General features: G+C 36.8%; 1 protein-coding gene across 1 annotated transcript in view; it reads right to left on the reverse strand.

Annotated features, from left to right (window-relative positions):
* OTOGL (otogelin like) overlaps nt 1–18,316 on the reverse strand; it is a gene marked incomplete at both ends in the record, with an annotated part of 90,268 nt that overhangs the window by 56,569 nt on the left and 15,383 nt on the right. The window contains 14 exons of the mRNA XM_079547603.1: nt 800–962; nt 1,605–1,657; nt 2,807–2,881; nt 3,845–4,010; nt 4,837–5,046; nt 6,832–6,956; nt 7,814–7,991; nt 9,572–9,695; nt 11,919–12,064; nt 13,477–13,523; nt 13,771–13,879; nt 14,575–14,700; nt 15,400–15,506; nt 17,851–17,957. Coding sequence (XP_079403729.1) covers nt 800–962; nt 1,605–1,657; nt 2,807–2,881; nt 3,845–4,010; nt 4,837–5,046; nt 6,832–6,956; nt 7,814–7,991; nt 9,572–9,695; nt 11,919–12,064; nt 13,477–13,523; nt 13,771–13,879; nt 14,575–14,700; nt 15,400–15,506; nt 17,851–17,957 — 1,736 coding nt within the window. The remainder of the gene's footprint in view (nt 1–799; nt 963–1,604; nt 1,658–2,806; nt 2,882–3,844; nt 4,011–4,836; nt 5,047–6,831; nt 6,957–7,813; nt 7,992–9,571; nt 9,696–11,918; nt 12,065–13,476; nt 13,524–13,770; nt 13,880–14,574; nt 14,701–15,399; nt 15,507–17,850; nt 17,958–18,316) is intronic.

Genomic DNA, 18,316 nt, shown 5'->3' on the forward strand with positions numbered 1-18,316 from the left:
ACAATCAATGTATTGTCAGGGGACCATCAACTACCATTCAGTGAAATAAAATTAAATACCGATTAAAAATGGTTACCACCCCACTTAAGATCAAATTGCAGCAATTCGCACAGCATATTTGGCTCTTCAAATCTGAAAGTGCACACAGTAGGTATGGGGGGAAAAAGGAAAATTTGAGGGATAGTAGATGTTCTTAACTATCTTACTTTGATTTGACACCTGCAGAGCTCAGTAGACTGTTTCTGAGCGACAAATCCAAATATGTGAGTGGAGAGAACAGAAACTTCAGCTAAGTTCAAGAGAGCAAAGAGATTATGAAGGGGAGGAGAGTACGATCCATCTTATACCCCTCCCTTTTCCCTGCCTCATCAATACCATGAGCCTGCCGTAATACCATAAGAATCTAGGTGAGACAATTACTTGCACAGTAAGCAGGAACACAGATGGTTTACTTCATGGTTTTATGTCATGTTTGTTTCTATGTTCACATATAGTGTGCAAGTGCTAGGGGTCATCTCCTGTCCAGACAGCCCAAATAACAGTTGATAAGATTATTTGAGCAACCTGGGTACCCCATGAGATACAGGAATCACAGTATCAGGATGGAGAAACTGTGGAACTCAAACTGAGGAAGCATTAAAGCATGGAGCCTCATTCTGATAAGGAGAAAGGGACTCTTGGAAAGATTAAAGTGTGCTGAACTTTTAAATGTTACTCTGTATTTTCAAAAATTTATAGAACAATAGTTTCAAAATTAGAGTCAGACTGTGGAAATACGTATTTAACTGACAAAGCTTACCCAGGGGGGCAAATACAGCCGCTGGCACAGGGTGGTGAGGGGACACAAGAGAAGTTCATGGCAAGGTTTGCACAGGAGATCCCACAATTCACACCTGCTGCTGGTAATCCAGGCACAGGAGATCTGCAGTCATAGTAGATTTTTCCTTCAGGGCATATGTGAACTTCAAATGTAAAATGCAGGTTAAATGAGATCAGATTATCTTTCCCACTGTTTTCTACTTCTTTTAGTTCACAGTCTTTTTATTTTAATACACATTTTGCACACTGTATAGTATTCATAAGAATGCATTCCAAGTAAAAGTTTACAGCTTAATCTGTATTACAGAAAAATATAATTAATACCTGTTTTAGTGTTAAAAAAAAAGAGTTTAATATTAAACATCTGGATCGATGCACCCTGGATTGGATACACAAACCATTCATAAAGATTAAGTCATCATACTCCAGGTAGACAGGATCTTTAGAAGTGCCTTAGTTTACAGTGTACTGAAATCCCTTCTGAATGCCCTAGAAATTCATTAAAAATTTACTTATTAAAAATCAAGGTCCTAAAATTTACTAAATATGGATATCAAGCCTAAGTATAGGTATTCCCAAGAGAAATCCTGACCTACACCTCACATATAAAAAGATCAAGTGACAAATTTTAAACACACACAAAATGACTTGTGCTCCTAAGCTCCTATTTTAGATTTGCTGTGACACTGTCCCTCAAAATTATTATAGTATCAGAAAACAAAATATTATTCAGCATCAGAAACTTCCTCTGCGCAACCGTTAGACAAGAAAAGACCATGAGTTACCTGTGTTTTCTGAAGTAGCTTCAATACATTTCACTGTTCCGTTCAAGCACTGGCTGGTTAAAAGAAAAGCAAACCCCATATTTATTCTAGGGGAAAACGTATGTAGTCACCACATTAAAAAGCATAATAGAATTTAACCCAATTTGAAATGATTGAAATCTGAAATCTGTCCAGCATTTTGATGGTATGCCTAAATGCTTGTATGCAACGAATGCCCAGACTTGGAGTTTAGGTACTACTTAATTGCTTACTTTTCATGAAAACAGAAAAGAAGCTGGATATTTGAATTTCTCTGGATACTAAGGGTTAGATGGACCAGGATGCTGACTGTGTAACACAAAACTTTATCTCCCTTGATGAATCCAGAAGGATACAGCATGTAAATTGTGTGTTGCAGAAAATGCACAGCTTTATATTTTGCTGAAAAAAGGCAGAATTGCAGAAAGACACATTAGGCAACAGACTTAATCCACTTAATTTCTCATTAAAAAAAAAAACAAAAAAAAACAAAAAAAAAACCAGCATAGGAATGGTAGAAAATGAAGCTCATACACTAATCTCTTCAGTTGAATGACTATAGTGCTGCAGTTGTAATAATTACATTTTACTATATTTTATATAGTACAAGACTCAGCAGGAGCCAGTTGATACTGGGGTCCCAGGTATGTTTCCAAACAGCAGATTAAGAGTATTCCTTGTAAAGTGAACACATTTGACTGGGAAATCAGAGAGGTTTCTTCACTTCTCTCACTGAGGTCAGGATTCCATCATAAATAAATAATACAAAAGGACACAAACATAGATCTCTGCAAGTCTTTGTTTGAAAGATTTCCTAAAATAGAATCACACTGTTTATTCCTTGGAAACCATTCTCATTTTGCTATCATAATGCGCCCAAGTCTATGAACAGCACTGCAACCTTCATATATATTTATTTTGAGATACTCTTTAGTTCCTGGCTGACAGAATCTTCCTGGTATTCTCTTTTTAAAATAAATGAGTATGCAATACAATTTATGTTAAGGTACCTATTACTAAGTGTGAAATAGGAGTAAGATCTTGATATAACAGATCTTCATTCTATGTGAAAAAAATCTCAAGGCTCCTGAGATCTCAAGAAAGATGTTACTCAAGAAACGTTAGACAAAAGAGATGTTGAGTACTACACACAAAAGATAAAACCCTTGGATAATCAAACCTACCAGGAACCTGTTGGCAAGGGGAGGATTTCTCCAGGCTGTAGGACTTTGCCCTTGTAATGACAACGACAGGCAGATCTGCCAAAATAATAATCATGCATATAGATATAAAAGCAAAATGAAATGTGATTTAAGGGCAATCAATTTATTCTTTTATGATGAGAAAATCTAAGCCAACCTCTTTAAAGTCCCCTCTAATATAACTATTCTATTCCCTTTTAATTTGCATTTATATTTACAATATGGCTGTACTGAACTCAGTGGTAATATTGCCATCATCATCAATAAAGACAGACTTTTCCTCAATCTCCATATTATTTATTTGCTCTTTGTGTACATTACAATCTTATAGATTGATTTTCTTCCCAGATATGGGAGTAGTATGGCAACATTTAGTTCCTTTTCAAAGTAATTGGAAAGAGGAATTATCATAGCAAAATCCATTAGCCTTGTTCCTGATAAGAGCCAAATGCAATTTGGTAGTAACAGTAGTAACAGAACTCCCAAAAAAACATTTTAAAATACTGGATTACCTGGTTACCCCACACTCTACAGTCATTTGAAGCAGTTACAATTGACAGCAATAACTGAATAATCTTGAAATTTATATAAATATTTATTCCAGTTTTTACTCTGTTCTTGAACTCAGTAGCTACCTACCATAGTAAGATATAAACTGTACGTACAAAACTATAGTGAATATTTCCTTTCAATGACCATTTCCATCCATTTAACTGAAGGTTTTTGCATTTTGAGACAGCAAAAACACTCCCAGCCACTTTCTCCATATTATCCATGACTTTATGGATTAATACTATGTACACCCCTTCGCATTTTTTCTTGAGTGCTAAAAGCAGGCTTTTTAGGTGCAAATTTTTTCCAGGTTTTTAAAATATTCATCACCTTTCTGTACAGCAGTGTGACATATCTTCTCTGAAGTGCAGTTTACATAACTGAGGGAAATAGCAGAAAAACTATTCTCAGCCTTGCTGGGAAGAGAAAGATGTGCCTATACATATATTCTATTTTCAAATGACTTACACTGACACACAAAAGTTGACTGACTCTTCAAAGTATTTCCCATCAGGACAGTTACAGCCTTCCGCACAGTCATCACCACAGATATTTGCCATAGAAAGTGAAGCACAGGAGTGTTTACAAAAAGAAGAGCACTGATGATAAAGCATACCACTGTGACACATCACAGCTGGAGAAAAGAGAGAGGGAGAGAGAAGAGTGAACAACATATTCTTAAAATGAAAAATGAAAAAACAAGACAATATATCGTAGGAGATCAAAGCAGCGATGCAAAATGATCTTTTGCTGTTCTGGAATGAATTAAAATACGTGATAAAAAATCTACTGTTCTACTCATTTCTAAAATTAGAAATGTTCAGAATGGCCTTATGTTAGAAAAATTCCTTATCTGGATGTAGACAGCGTCTATTTTCTGTTTCTGCATAAATGTGTGAGTGGTGTGTGTTTATTTATTTCCTAATTCAGACTTTCAAGAGAAGGAAAATTGTCCAGTTAAAATTAAGGCATTCTCCCATAATTTAGAAATTCTCTGTTTTAATCCCTGCCATGTCACAGATATGCTATGTCCTGTTTGTCATATCCCTGCCCAGTCTGCTCTGCCTGCCCCAGAGAGCCCCTTCCACCTTGTCTCACCTTCCCTTAGGGGACAGCCTTGATTCTGTTGCCCCATGATGCTGTTAGCACAAGCTATAGTCATGCTGATCACTGTACATACAAGTGGGCTTCCGTATGACTTAAGGCCTTAAGGTTAGAAATCTAAGATCCTTCTGTAGCCAACAGAAAGGGACAGGCACCTCTGTGAGGCAGCTCAGGGTCTCCAACTCAAATGCCTAACACAAATGCTACCAGCATTCTCCTCTGAGCGTGTCGTTCGCCCTTAGCACAACTCCAACTTCAACAAAAAAGACATCAATGGCTGTATTTTGTGAAGCCAATGACATCTCTAAAATTATACGCATTTTTAAAATGGTCTCCATTCTAGAGGCATTACTCACCACAGTGAGAAATATGAGATCTGAAGTCCACAGAAATACCATGCTTGCCACAGACGTAAGCATAGTGTGCAAGAGAGTTACACATACAGCTGCTGCCACATTTGCAGGCATCAAAGCGACATAGTTGGTAGTATAATCCTGGACTGATGTAGGCATGACAGGGAGCAAAGACTTCTTCATTGATGATATCACAGTAGGATGCATATCCAACTAAGAGAAGGTAACATTGTTTTAGACAGATCCATGTTAATAGAAATTACAGACATAAATACAAATATAATCGACTAGTTGTGCAATAAGAATTTCTATACAATGCATTTCTTGAAATTTATATAGTTTAAAACTGTTATTGTAAGCAACCCTCAAAAAACAAACTCCATTTAAAATAAAAATAATAAAAACAAACAAACAAACAAACAAAAAAACAACAGTTTTGCCTTCCTATGGAAACATGGGAAAGATAAATGGAAAAATAATTTATTTCTAAACAGTTGGAAAAGTCTTTCAAAGCTTGGAATATGGTTTCTTCCAACTCAATGTTTCATTTAGCTTTGAAATTGGTAATGACCATACTATTGTTGGTATGCCAGCTCATTAACCATTACAAACTGGAGCTCAGGAGCCTGCAAGCTGGCCACAGACCTTCTAGTACCAGCAGACCTTCCTTCTACCACTGAAGCATACTCCCACCACACTGGTGGAATATCTCAGTAATGCTGTAGTGTGAATCATATTTAAGCCAATTTTGCTGCTAAAAAGTGTCTCTAGCCCTCCCCATCTCTCTTCATTTCCACATATACATGCTGACTCAAGGGTTTCAGGAGTCTATCAGTAAACAAGATTCAAGGAGTAAGCATGACTTGATGGAAAAATAGCCTGACAAAATAAGCGAAAAAACAAAGATTTATTTTCCAGTTTCATCAGGTTCAGATCACATCAGGCCTAAAACCTTGATCGTGCTGGCTCAGTGCAGGTGGCACCACGCAACAGCACCACATAGCCAAGGAATGTTTTTTCAAGAATCAAAGAAAAATAAAGGGTAGAAGAGACCCCTGAAAGCCATCTAGCTTATCCTCCTGCTCTGGGCAGCTTACATATATATGTCAAACTCCATCATCACTGAGGAAACACAAATCTGAAGGAAAGTCATGAAGTATCTTGGAGAGAGCTGACTTGGCTGAGATGTACTGCTTTAGAAGATAGCCAATACCGAAGACACAAAAAGCCTTATAATAGGCCAGATTCTTAAAGGTTTACGGTTATTCTGGGCTCACTCCCACAGGCTCTAAGCATGGCCAAATCCCACATCCTTATTTCTGAAAGACTAAAAATTCTGCCAGAATTGGCAACCAATCTCTGCTCATTGTCTTCATTAATTGAAAAGAATAGCAACACAGAGAAAGGGAGACAGTGAAAGTTGAATGCAAAATTCGGGCATGTCAACAAGCCAAAAATAAATCTTTAGTTAAGAATTTGAACAAATCTGAAGATCTTATTGTTTGCCTTGGTTTGCATGTGAGAGTATAGATGGAGGATAAAGAAGCATTAAAATAAAGTTTAGATAATCATGGAGAAGACAGAGACAGGACTTTTGATCTGAACACTGGCTAGGAGAGACTTTATCCCATGTAATTTCTTCATCAGTCGGGATATATGTAGCAAAAATATTATTCAGTACTCTTAGCTGGAAGAATTTGCAAGACACAGAGTGTTCTGCTTAACATTCTTTACATATTCTCAACAGCAAAATGTAAGACTTGTGGCCAGCATGCAAAGCATTAAATGTTCACCTAAATTATTTTAGTTTCCACACGAAATGAGTGGGAACAAAACTGTCTTTACCACGATATAAGAAGAAAATAAAGAGCGTGCATAGAAGTCTAAAGTTAAAATACAAGCATATATTAATTAATGACTAGTAATAGTGAAACTCATTCACAGAGAAGAAAAAATCCCACAACAAAATGATGCAAATAATTCCATATGAAAACATACTATTTTGCTGATTAACGTTGCAGGGATCAACTACAGGAACATTGATAGGCACAGAACAAGCTGAAGAAACCTTCCATGCATTGGCATGAAGTTGTGGGGTCCCTTCTATCATCCCTGCTGGAGAACTGAAAAGGAAAATATCAACACTGCAAACATCCTGCTGACCTTATGGACTACACACGTGAGGACACAGGTAAATCAAAAAGCCTTAGATGCATAAATAAATTGAAAATTCAACATGTCACAATAATTCTGTCTGTGAGGTACAGAAGTACAGAGGGCATGTGAAGCTTTTTCCTCAATACTTTATTCATGCAAAAATAGTCTTTACACTCAAAGTCTGCGATCCCTTACACTTATTGCAATTAATGAAATCAATTTGAGGAGGCATTAATGAGAGAACAATTTGGCCTTTGTTCAGTGGATTGTAAAAATTTGATGTGCTAGCTTATTTCAGTATTCTAGAAGGGATCTGTTTGCATTTTGATGTGTTTTTTCACTAAATACTTAAAAAATATTTATTATTGCTAGAAAAGTTTCATGATATAATAGCTTGAAGAACTTTGGAGGAAATGAAGCCAAAGATCAAGGGAAGTGTACCCTTCTAATTAAACTATTCCTATGGTTAAGAATTACGTTTTTCCACTAACTCAGTTAAGTAAGGATTTTACTAGCATTCTCATCCATTTATTTTTCAGTGCTCATTTATTTGCTCTGATGATGATGGAGCAGTAGGGAGGAAAAATACTGCATTCAAAGAAGATTGTGATCCTATAGTCAATACATTACTTTTTGGGAATGACCTAGATGTTTTAGAATGACATCAAAATTTATGAGTTCCATATTTAATTGTCTAAAGTTTTAGCTAAGAGATTCTATATTGATCAGTTTAATAATGAACAAACTGATGAAATAAAAATATGTTCAACAAGACTTTTCACTTGTCATTAAACACAATTTAAATATATTGTATGCAGCTTACAGAAAGTCATCTCTTAAATTCCCATTGTAAGTTCCACATAGTCCCAACGTTCTTCTCTTCCAGCTGATGTCAACTTGAACATAGATTCTCTCTCCATCTTTTGCGAAGAGTATCTTCAAACCAAAAGTAGTTTTCAGTTGAACAAACAGAGAAGATACATTCTGAATTTCAATAGCTCCTGCAAATAGCAAAATAAAAAGAAAAGCAGTCATTGAAACTTCCAGATTTTATAAGCTCATCCCTTAATTAAAACAAATTTTGAAAACTCAAAAATAGAATGATGAATTGTGCGCAACCTCACCTGTTGCCAAAAAAACTCACATATTTTCCATCTAAAATTATAAGACTACAAATCTTTTTCATTACCAACACAGATCAGGTACTGCAACTACTATCAACAGAAAAAAAAGTCTGACCATTCTGTACCAGTGAGTTATCCGGAGACCACTTATATTTTTTCTTTCTTTTCTCTTTACAGAAATATAATACACTCAACAACGTGCCTCTAGCAATGAGAAGACACAATAAGATATGACTTGTTCCTTAGCACCCAGTGATGTTAAAAGATTAATTAACAGATGTCTGTAAAGTTCATTGCTATCTTCAGATAGAAGGTTCTCTCTTACTACTATTGATATGACATCAGTATATCTCCTTTCCTGGACTGTATGTGAACTAAGGCTCTAACTAATTCCCAGCTTTCCTTCCCAGCAAATATATGATGAAAGGAAATGGAAACTTCACTGTCACAGCATTCATTTGCTACACACTGTTGATCTACTTGCAGCTGCAGACTTTAATCAGGTCTGTCTGCACTCTCAGACTCTACACACACACAGACACACAAACAGTGAAGATAAAATGCTCGTGTAAGCTTCAAAACATTATAAGCTGATAAGGCTTAATAGATAAATCCATTATCAAGAACACTACACCAAAATATTTGTCATAGATGGTATTAGTTGTAAACTCTGAAGAGACAAGATCAGTAGGAACTGATTCCAAAGATATAAAATGAAATAACCAGCAAAAGTATGAAGCAGACCTTTCAATATAATTAAAACTGAGCTGTGAAACTCTTCTTTAGGATGCCAAAAGCAAAACTACATCTAGAAGGATCCAGTGAAGAAAGATCCAGTGAAGAAAAAAACTAGCTGCAGTCATAAACTCAGGGTTCCCTAAGTCCAGATTGCCAGGGGCTCAGAAAGGAACAGTGAAATAGTACTTTACTATTTGAGAAAAGACTAAAAATCCAGTGAGAATCTATTACTTTGAATAATCACTAGAGAGAGATGAAATATTGCTTTATCATTTCCACCTTCAGCGCTTGATTTAGTAGCTTCCTTTCAAGGTATATTTCTTACTAGCCTTATAAAAATAGTGAAGTAACCTTCCTGAAATCACAAGTCGACACTGAAACTGACACAGACCCTTTGAGTGCATGGATTCTATTCCATGTAATTTATTACAAAAAAGCATCAGTTAAGTGTGATCTGAACATCAACATCAAGATGACTTTCAACCTCTTCACCTCTGTTTTTTTTTCCTTCCTATCCCCTAAACAGAGGAAAAACAGATGGGTGGAATTCCTAGGTACTTAGCAAGATAAGAAATGCAAAGAAAGAAGCGTGTAACAAGGGACAATATTTCACCAACTGAAATAATAATTCCATAAGACAGATATAATTAAAACACTTTGGAGCATATAAACAAAGAAATGCAAACCCTACTAAGACTCTACTCCATGTAATTTCTTACCATTAACGTTAAAACCTTGGTTAGGACCAGTTTGGACTTGACCGTATCTTGTGAGAGTTACTTGTTTGCTCACATCATCTTCAAGAACTAGTGTTATAGACTCAATGCAGGCATGGTCAAAGTTCTAAGCAGAAATAAATTTCACCATCAGAAAGATCACAAAGACAGTAGCAGCATCGAAAGCAAAAGCAAACAGTTGTATAGAAAGGAAATACTGTCATCAGGTAAATCAAGTGTAAGCCACCATAACATTAAACTGAATATCCAAAATTAAATGCAAAAAAGAAAAATACTGCTTGTGAACAAAAGAGCAAGGTGGATTCATTTTAGCTATTATGGCAGTCTAGCATTAAGCAGATAGAAATCTCCAAGTATCGATACTGGGCTCCCAAAGTAGAGCCCAAATGCAGCAATGAAGTAGAAGGAAACTTGAAATGTAGTTCATCATCTCTGACTGCAGACAAAAGAATATAATTTCTCCAGAAATACACTAAAATTATTTGTAAATGTGTGACTATCAAAAAAAGGCCACATGAAAACGAACATCCTTCATTTTGAAGTGCTGTCCGGGCAAAATCTATTAACCTAGATATAGGACCAGAGCAGAAACACAACCAACTGATGTCAAGCATCTTAGATTCTTCTGGGTCTCTGTGTTTTTACACGGAAACTTTTCAAAGTGCCTAGAGCTGTAACTACAGATCACTTTCAGCAGCACCTCTTGTCTCTCAGTGACTACATAACCAACTCTATCATTCTTGAGACCACCTGAAATGCAAAAAACAAAAACAAACAAACAAAAAAGGAATCTCATAACATGAAGAAGAAGAGACATAAAGAAAAGCAGAGGTACAGAGGTACCAACATGTGGGCTATTGTGAGGCACAATCTGAGCCCTGTCTGACAGCCTAGTTCCTGCATGGAAGTCCTGCATGGAAGCACTTCTCATAAACACCTCTATTCATAACACCTGTTATTGAATACTTGCCAAAACACTTTCAAACAAATACACATGGTTAGTCTCCTTAAAAATTTTCTAAAAGGCATTGTTCCAACAAATTAAATATGCTGAAAGATAACAAATACACATCTAAAACTATGAAAAAATCTCTTACTTAATTGTGTATTAAGTTTGTCCAGTGCTGCCAGCAAAAGCTTTTCTAAAGCTTGAGACATCTGCATACAGTACCACATTTTTATTAATAATCTGGATGAAGGAATTCCTTCACCCCCTCAGTAAATTTGCAGATGACAGCAAACTGGGAGGAAGTGTTGATCTACTTGAGGTAGGAAGGCCCTACAGAGGAATCTGGATGGACTGGATTGATGGACTGAGGCCAATTGTATGAGGTCCAACAAGACCAAGCACTTCGTCCCACACTTTGATCACAGTAAGCCCATGGAATGCTACAGGGCTGGGGCAGAGTGGCTGGAAATCTGTGCAATGGAAAAAGATCTGGGTGTCATGGTCAACAGCTGGCTGAACAAGAGCCAGCAGTGTGCCCAGGTGTCCAAATAGGCTGATGGTACTGTTGATTGTATCAGAAATAGTGTAGCCAGCAGGACTAGGGAAATCTATGGATTGTCCCATGTATATAGCACTGGTGAAGCTGCACCTCAAATACTATGTTCAATTTTGAGCCCCTCACTGCAAGAATGACATTGAGGTCCAAGATGGGTAATGAAGTTGGTGAAGGGTCTGGAGCACAAGTTCTTATGAGGAGTGGCTGAGGGAACTGGGATTATTTTGTCTGGAGAAGAGGAAACTCAGGGGAGACTGTAGTGCTCTCTACAACCAACTGAAAGGAGGCTGGAAGTTGGTTTCTTCTCCCAGGTTACTAATAACAGAAGAAAAGGTAATGGACTAAAGTTGCACCAGAGAAGGTTCAGGTTGGATATTAAGAAAAGTTTCTTCTCAGAAAGAGTAGTCAAACACTGGAACAGGCTGCCCAGGGACATGGTGAACTCACTGTCACTAGAGGTGTTCAAGAAACAAGTAGACGTGGCACTTAGGGACATGATTAGTGTACAGAGTGATGATGGATTGGCAGTTTTCAACCTTAATGATTCTATAATTCTTTGACTGTATGACTGTTCATATATATGCTCACTTAATACGCAGAGATGAATAACTCTTCAGACTTAATCCTTCTAAAGCTGCAATAGGTTTTATAAAGGACAGTAAAACATGTAGCAATACAACCACATTAAAAAAAGCTGTGAAAAGGTTTCAACTCACAATATTCTTCTTTTCACATAACCTGATAATCTATAGTAGCATCTATGCAAAAATATCTGAAATACATATACACTTTCGTTATGGATGTTCAATGAAAGCGTGACTTACATGTCCACAAGGTGCTTTCTGTAAAGTGATTGTGAATTTGTTCTTTCCAGTGCCTTTTACTAAAATGTACTGGCAAATCCCAAGAAAGGTAAAATGACGTCCATCAAATGTTGTGAAATGGGAGTTACCTGTGACGGAGCACTCAGCTTGAGAGAAAAAAGTTAAATACAAAAGTTCACTTAAATAATAATGTATTGTTGTTCTGTGAGAAATATAATACAATAAAAAAATAATAATTATCCCATTAGAGCATTAATTTTTTTAAACTGTTACAGCATTTGAAATTTAAATATGTTATATACACATCTTTCCATTGTATGCCATCTCATTTTGCACACGCCCATGTGTAGCTTTGGTATTACCTAGGCTGAATGTGAGTCACTGGTTCCCTAGAACACATGCAAAAGCTTTCTCTGTGTTACAGCTCTGACGTTTCCTGTAATCTTCTTCCTCATCATTTTTTGGCATGGCTAAGTATGAAAGAGAAAGCCAGCTTCTTTCTCCTCCCTCACTGGTACTACGGCACTGCTTATTGCTGCAGGCATGAAAATGCTGTGTTTGAACATGCGGGTTGTCCTAAATTCCAGGTGAGCAGGTATCTGTTGTCTGTCCTCAGGGTGCCCCTACATTTTTGTTTCAGTTCAGATCAGGAGACCACTGTTGAAGTAAGCCTCCAGCAGATCCCCACTTACTGCACTTTGATTCAGCTTGTGAGGTCACACCAAAGTACATAAGCTAGATTCCTCTTTGCTGCAACTGCAGCAGGAGGCAATCTGTGGGAGCACACCTAACCCACTCCTAGTGCTAACAGGCATTCATTCCTTAGGACAAGACTAGTCACACACAACATGCGTATGAGCTGATACTCAATGACAGAATTAGTCTACAGATCCACCTTCCTAAGATTTTTTTAGTACCTCCCGAGCTTTGTTTGCTAACTCATTCATAGGAGGTTCTTTAATTTGTGGGGGAAAAAAAAAAAAAAAAAAAATTATCTTTCACAAGTTTCATAGTACGATTTTGTTTAAGGCACTGAACTGTCAAAGAAGTTTCATTAGCTGATGATTTATGTTTGTCTCAGTAAGTCATTAAAGAGATGTGTAATCTTTAAAAAGAAAGATCTGGACACGAACTATTGTTACAAGGGTGAAATTGGAGCACTCTGAGCAACAGAATGATACTCTTTTTATTGTCTGCATTACAGCTGCATCTAGAAGTGAGGAGAATCTTATCCATGGCTCACTGCACAGACAGTGTAGCAGCTGTCTGTGGAATTAGATACATGTCCCAAAGCACACAGAGTATAAGGAGGTAGAATAAAATGTGTGGATGTAACACACTGAGTTAGGGAAACAAATAGGAAAAAGTAAGGCAAGTACAATCAGGCAGTTAACAGTTTTGCCTCAGCCATCCCACTGCTACTGGACATTTGTGTGCTAAATCTTTCTTCTTAAAATAGCATCCCAAACCCTTGGATTACATTTGAGTCTGTTGTATTTGGAAAAGTTTATCCCTTGTGTTCAGTGAGGAGAGGAAAGAAATCATGAAATACAGATACCTGGGCAATCATGATCAGTACAGTTCCAAATGCCACCAGTACAAACACTAAAAAGAAAAATCACAAAATACAGAAATTCAGTGTTCCAATATTTATCAAAATAGGAGCTATGCACTAGTTAATAGATATTGAATCCACTGTTTCTGTAGAACTGTTTTTTGATGATACACAAAGCTCAGACCATAAAGTATAAGTACTAACTATTCTTTGAAATTTGAGCACGACTGTGATGTTAAACTAACTACAGGGAGCAGTCATAGATAGAGGAAGCACATACATGAGGCTTTCACATACCAATTACTACATTCTTGCTCAATTTTTGTGCCTACAGGGAAGGCAGTTCCATGATAAATACAAGGACAATTTGACACGGAGATACAAGTTCCATTTTCCATAATGAGACCTATTGGGGAGGAAGTTAACACATGAGATTAAAAAAAAAAATGTAAATAGACTCAGTGCTCTTGTTGTTGCCCCAGCTTACTCAAACATTCAAATCTGTCAGAAGGCAACTGGGGACTAGTATAAAGAGTCACCTAGTGATTGCAGAATGCTCAGAACATTAAATGCTTAAGCCTTCTCAGAGCAGATTTCATTCTGAACGGTTGCTTTCTGAAAAATGTTTGCCTAAAGTATGTAAAAATCTATAGACCCAAAACCTAAAAGGTTTTGATATCATATAATACTAGCCCTTCCATAATCAGTCTGTTCATTGACCAGTCCCTAATTTTCATTTAGTACAGATTGCAGGAAGTTTTCTTGAATAGAGTATATGATACATTCTGTTCAAACAAAACCTCATTTGCTTCAGGAATAATTCTAATAAAGTTGATTAAACCTATGCTATGCCTCATTGTAGACAGCATTAGTGATGGCTCTAGATTTCAACTGATATTTTATTCTGTGCCATAATATTCTCTGTAAATATTCAGAACACAATAAAAAACAGAATCACAGTTAGAATAGCAAAAACAGAAACAACTGAACTATTCATATTTTCTGGCTTTTAACTTTAAGTATAGTTTATTTAGACAACTTTATTACAATGCTGGATATTAACTTTACAAATATTTTTCACATAAAATTAACAGTACTCACCATCTGGACAGTAACATCCATCTAAGCAGTATAGGTTGCTACCAAGACAATCTTTTTCAAAGGTGCAAGTTGGTGGACAACAACTGATACAATCACGGTGTACAAAGCTGTCTTCACACTTCTCAGCTAGAAAAAGAGCACATCACATTGTGCATTAGTACAATTTCTCTTTCCATACTGGAGAAGTCTTATCTCATTAAATAAATAAATAGTTGTCCAACACTTCAGATGTAGGTGATTATCCAGTTTAGGTACAATGGATTGTTGGAGAGGCTGCAGCTGATGAACTGCAGTGAATCTCTCATCAGTATTTAAGTCTGTTTATCAAATTCTTCTATCACCTCTCCACTACAAGTTAATAGTTTCTGTAACAGGGGAAACATGCGTGCTCATATCTCAACTAGTTCAAAGTTCCGTGAACTACAATTGATAGGCAGCAGTGATGACAGGAAGGAGTTGCATTCCCTTTGTTCATTCTGTTATAAAGCTGGTAGAGGCTGAAAGGTCAGCTGGAAACAGTGATGATATCAGACCTCCACAGATGTTTTTTCTTCCCTGTGAAGTATGATCAACTTACATGAAGTTCCAAGCAATCTGCACAAACATGAATTTTGTATGTATCTACATGAAATCACAATGGAATTAAAATAATCCTCAAGCAAGTCATTGACTTCTTTGTTCTCCATTAATAATGAAGCTGGCTGATCTACTTCAGTATAAGGTTTGAGTCCTATCGCAACAAACGTTGTTAAGATGGAATTACTTGAAAAGGATATCTGGTGGTATTTCAAAGGTCATACACTATGCTTTGCTAAAGAGTCTTACTACAAGCAGGAAAATCATCCCTCCAGTCTCGCACAGGGGACCCAGCATGGGAGCATGCTCTAGCATACTCTGTCACCGCTCTGCAGTATGTTTCATCATCATCCACCCTGAAATGATAAAACAAGGGAGTAATCACAAAACTTAAATCCCACCTACAAATCAATGCCACAGGAGTCTGCTCAGAATACTTCACTCAGCTGATGCTGCTGTCCAAGAGGATGGTGAAACACAACCTTGTCATGAAGACAATGGACAGTTCAACAGTACAATTCAACAGTTGCCCAGAAAGGCAACAATGGAGTTCAACATTACAGTTCAAGAATGCAGTTGAACAATTGTCCAGAGAGGTTGTGGGTGCTCCCACACCTGAGATGTTCAAGGCCAGGCTGGATGGGCTTTTGAGCAACATGATCTAGAAAGAGGTGTCCCTGCCAGGAGGTTGGAACTACGTGATCTTAAAGGTCCTTTTGGTATGGAAACTGCCACCTATGCTGATACTTGGACCAAATGTCCCTTATCAAGCTCAAGTTTCTAATTCAAACTTAGTCCTTGAACTTAGGTGAGGAGAACCCTGTTGGTTAGTTGCTTAGCATCAGAAGCATTATCTATCAAACACTGTAGACAAGTTCAGAGAGTTATAGTGCAATCTTGAGCAAAGCCATTATCTCTGCATTAATCTATACAGAAGAAGCTGGATAATGCATTTCTGCCAGAGTCAAGTAGAGAGATATTCATCAGTATTTAGGTAACCTCAGATTTTACCCAGATGCAAGTTACATAATGCAAAACACTACCAGTTTTTAATGTGAAAACCCAACAACTCCTATCACTCTCCATGAAGGACTTGATTCCAAAATGAACCAGTCATAATAAGACATTTCTATTATAAGTACTAGCAGCACAGATTAGCTGAATTTGTCTTTCAGCACAAAAGATCAAGCTTCCAGATTAACGGTCTTGAAAACATATTAAATAGTATTTGTATTCTGCTTTCAACACATCTGTTACCAAATCAAACACCACTATATTCTTTGTTACAGTGATCACAGTTTCTCCCAATTCTCTTTATCTAATCCAATTAAATGGGTCTTAATACAAAGAATACTTGGCATATAAAATGCCCCCCCTTATAAACTGACATTAAGCCACAAGAAGAGACCTCTTATAAGCAAAGTAAGCCTAAATTAATTAGGTTCTCAGACACAGAAACTTCCTTCAAGGTTTTTAACATTCACACAATTCATATTCAGCACACACATGCATTTCAACAAAAATCAAAACCTCCTTAATGCTGTAATATGGCTCAGTATGACACTTGAAAGTTTGCTTCTCAATATACTTCTTTTACTCCTTAATACCATGACATAAATTAAATATCACATCTTAAAATTTGCTTTTCATTATTCTTCTTCCGACTGAGAAAAAGGCACAATAAGCTCCTGAGTTACACTGACACTATGCAGAGGCAGCTCAGCTCTTTTCTTAGTTGAATTAATGTACAGAGCACCAAATGCAGAAGAAACACTTTGAGAACTTGTTTACAAACTCAAATTCTTCTATATTCACTCGATGGCAAAACAGAAAACTCAAAATTCATTGAAAATGAACTAACAAGTTGTAATGGATGCTACTGCTGAGTGATTCTTGCTTTTAGTCTTGTGAACCTTTCTGTATGCTTTTGATTAAACTGATGATACTCTGAGAAGGTTATAATAGTACCTGACACAAATCCTGTTATTTATGACAATTGCCTCTTAGTCATAAGACCTTTTTAAAAAAGAAGCAATACATTGCTCAGTTTTCTGTTCCATTACTCTCTGAAGCATCTGTTTACTGTGAATGACTGGCAAATAAATAAGAGTCCGGGGCTAAGAGAAAAAGAGCAGTTTACATATAACCCCAGCATTTGAGGATGCGCAACTCCCACCAAAACCAGTGAGAGCTGATTTTCTTTTTACATCTCTGAATTTATATAAATAAAACAGTCTTGAAAAAAATCTACATGTTTGAATGATGATGCTTGTTCTACTATATTTTTATCAGAAAAACAGTCTCTATGGAGGAAATGTTTCTACTCCTCCAGTATCACTGATATTTCCTTTCAGTATCGTCCTAATCGTGTATTTTTTGCTCAGAGCTTCCAGATGTAGTATTCTGTGTGTGCGTGTGACTAGCAACTACCTTTTGTCATTAGTGATTTTCCATAAATTTCTCTCCCACGTGTTTGTCTAGTCTTTCCTTGAATTCATGTAAACATCTAGCAATCAAACTTGAAGCACAGGTTATGTGTCCTCTAGCTCCACAGTAAAGCACCCACTGAGAGAAACAACATCTCCATTTTGAATTCTTTTAGTTCCTACTAACTTCACTCAGTACTGCTCAGTTCTTGCCTTAGAAAAGGAAGCATTCATTTCATGCATCAAAAAAAGGAAACAAGAACTCCATTCTTACCTGCAAAGATCATTCATACAGCTAGAAATATAAGAATATGGATCTATGCTCTCATGACAGCTGAGAAAAGGAAATTGTAGGAATATTTGGCACTTGAAGAATATATCCTGTGCATTAAGGAAAATCAGTAAACAACAGTTAGAAAATAGTTTCTGAACAAGCATAATTATTTTTAGCTTTGTTGATCTAATCTAGGGTCCTTCATACTCCCATTAAAGCTTGAGAATCTCAAGTCTCCATTTATTATGTTCTTCCTAAAATTTGTCCTCTCTAACTACAGAGGCCTGATCACATGCTGCTCCCAAACTACCTGGCATGGCAGATTGCAAAATGACCAAAAAATTATTTCGCGTCAATCCTGGAGCTGAGCATGGTACTTCTCCAATATCTCATCATTTCCTACATAATGAACTGTAAGATGCCAGAACTGGAAAGTGAGTAATGCAGCAACGAAGCAGACCTTTAC

This window comes from Tetrao urogallus (genome assembly GCF_951394365.1).
Source record: "Tetrao urogallus genome assembly, chromosome: 1".
Taxonomy (NCBI): Eukaryota; Metazoa; Chordata; class Aves; order Galliformes; family Phasianidae; genus Tetrao; species Tetrao urogallus.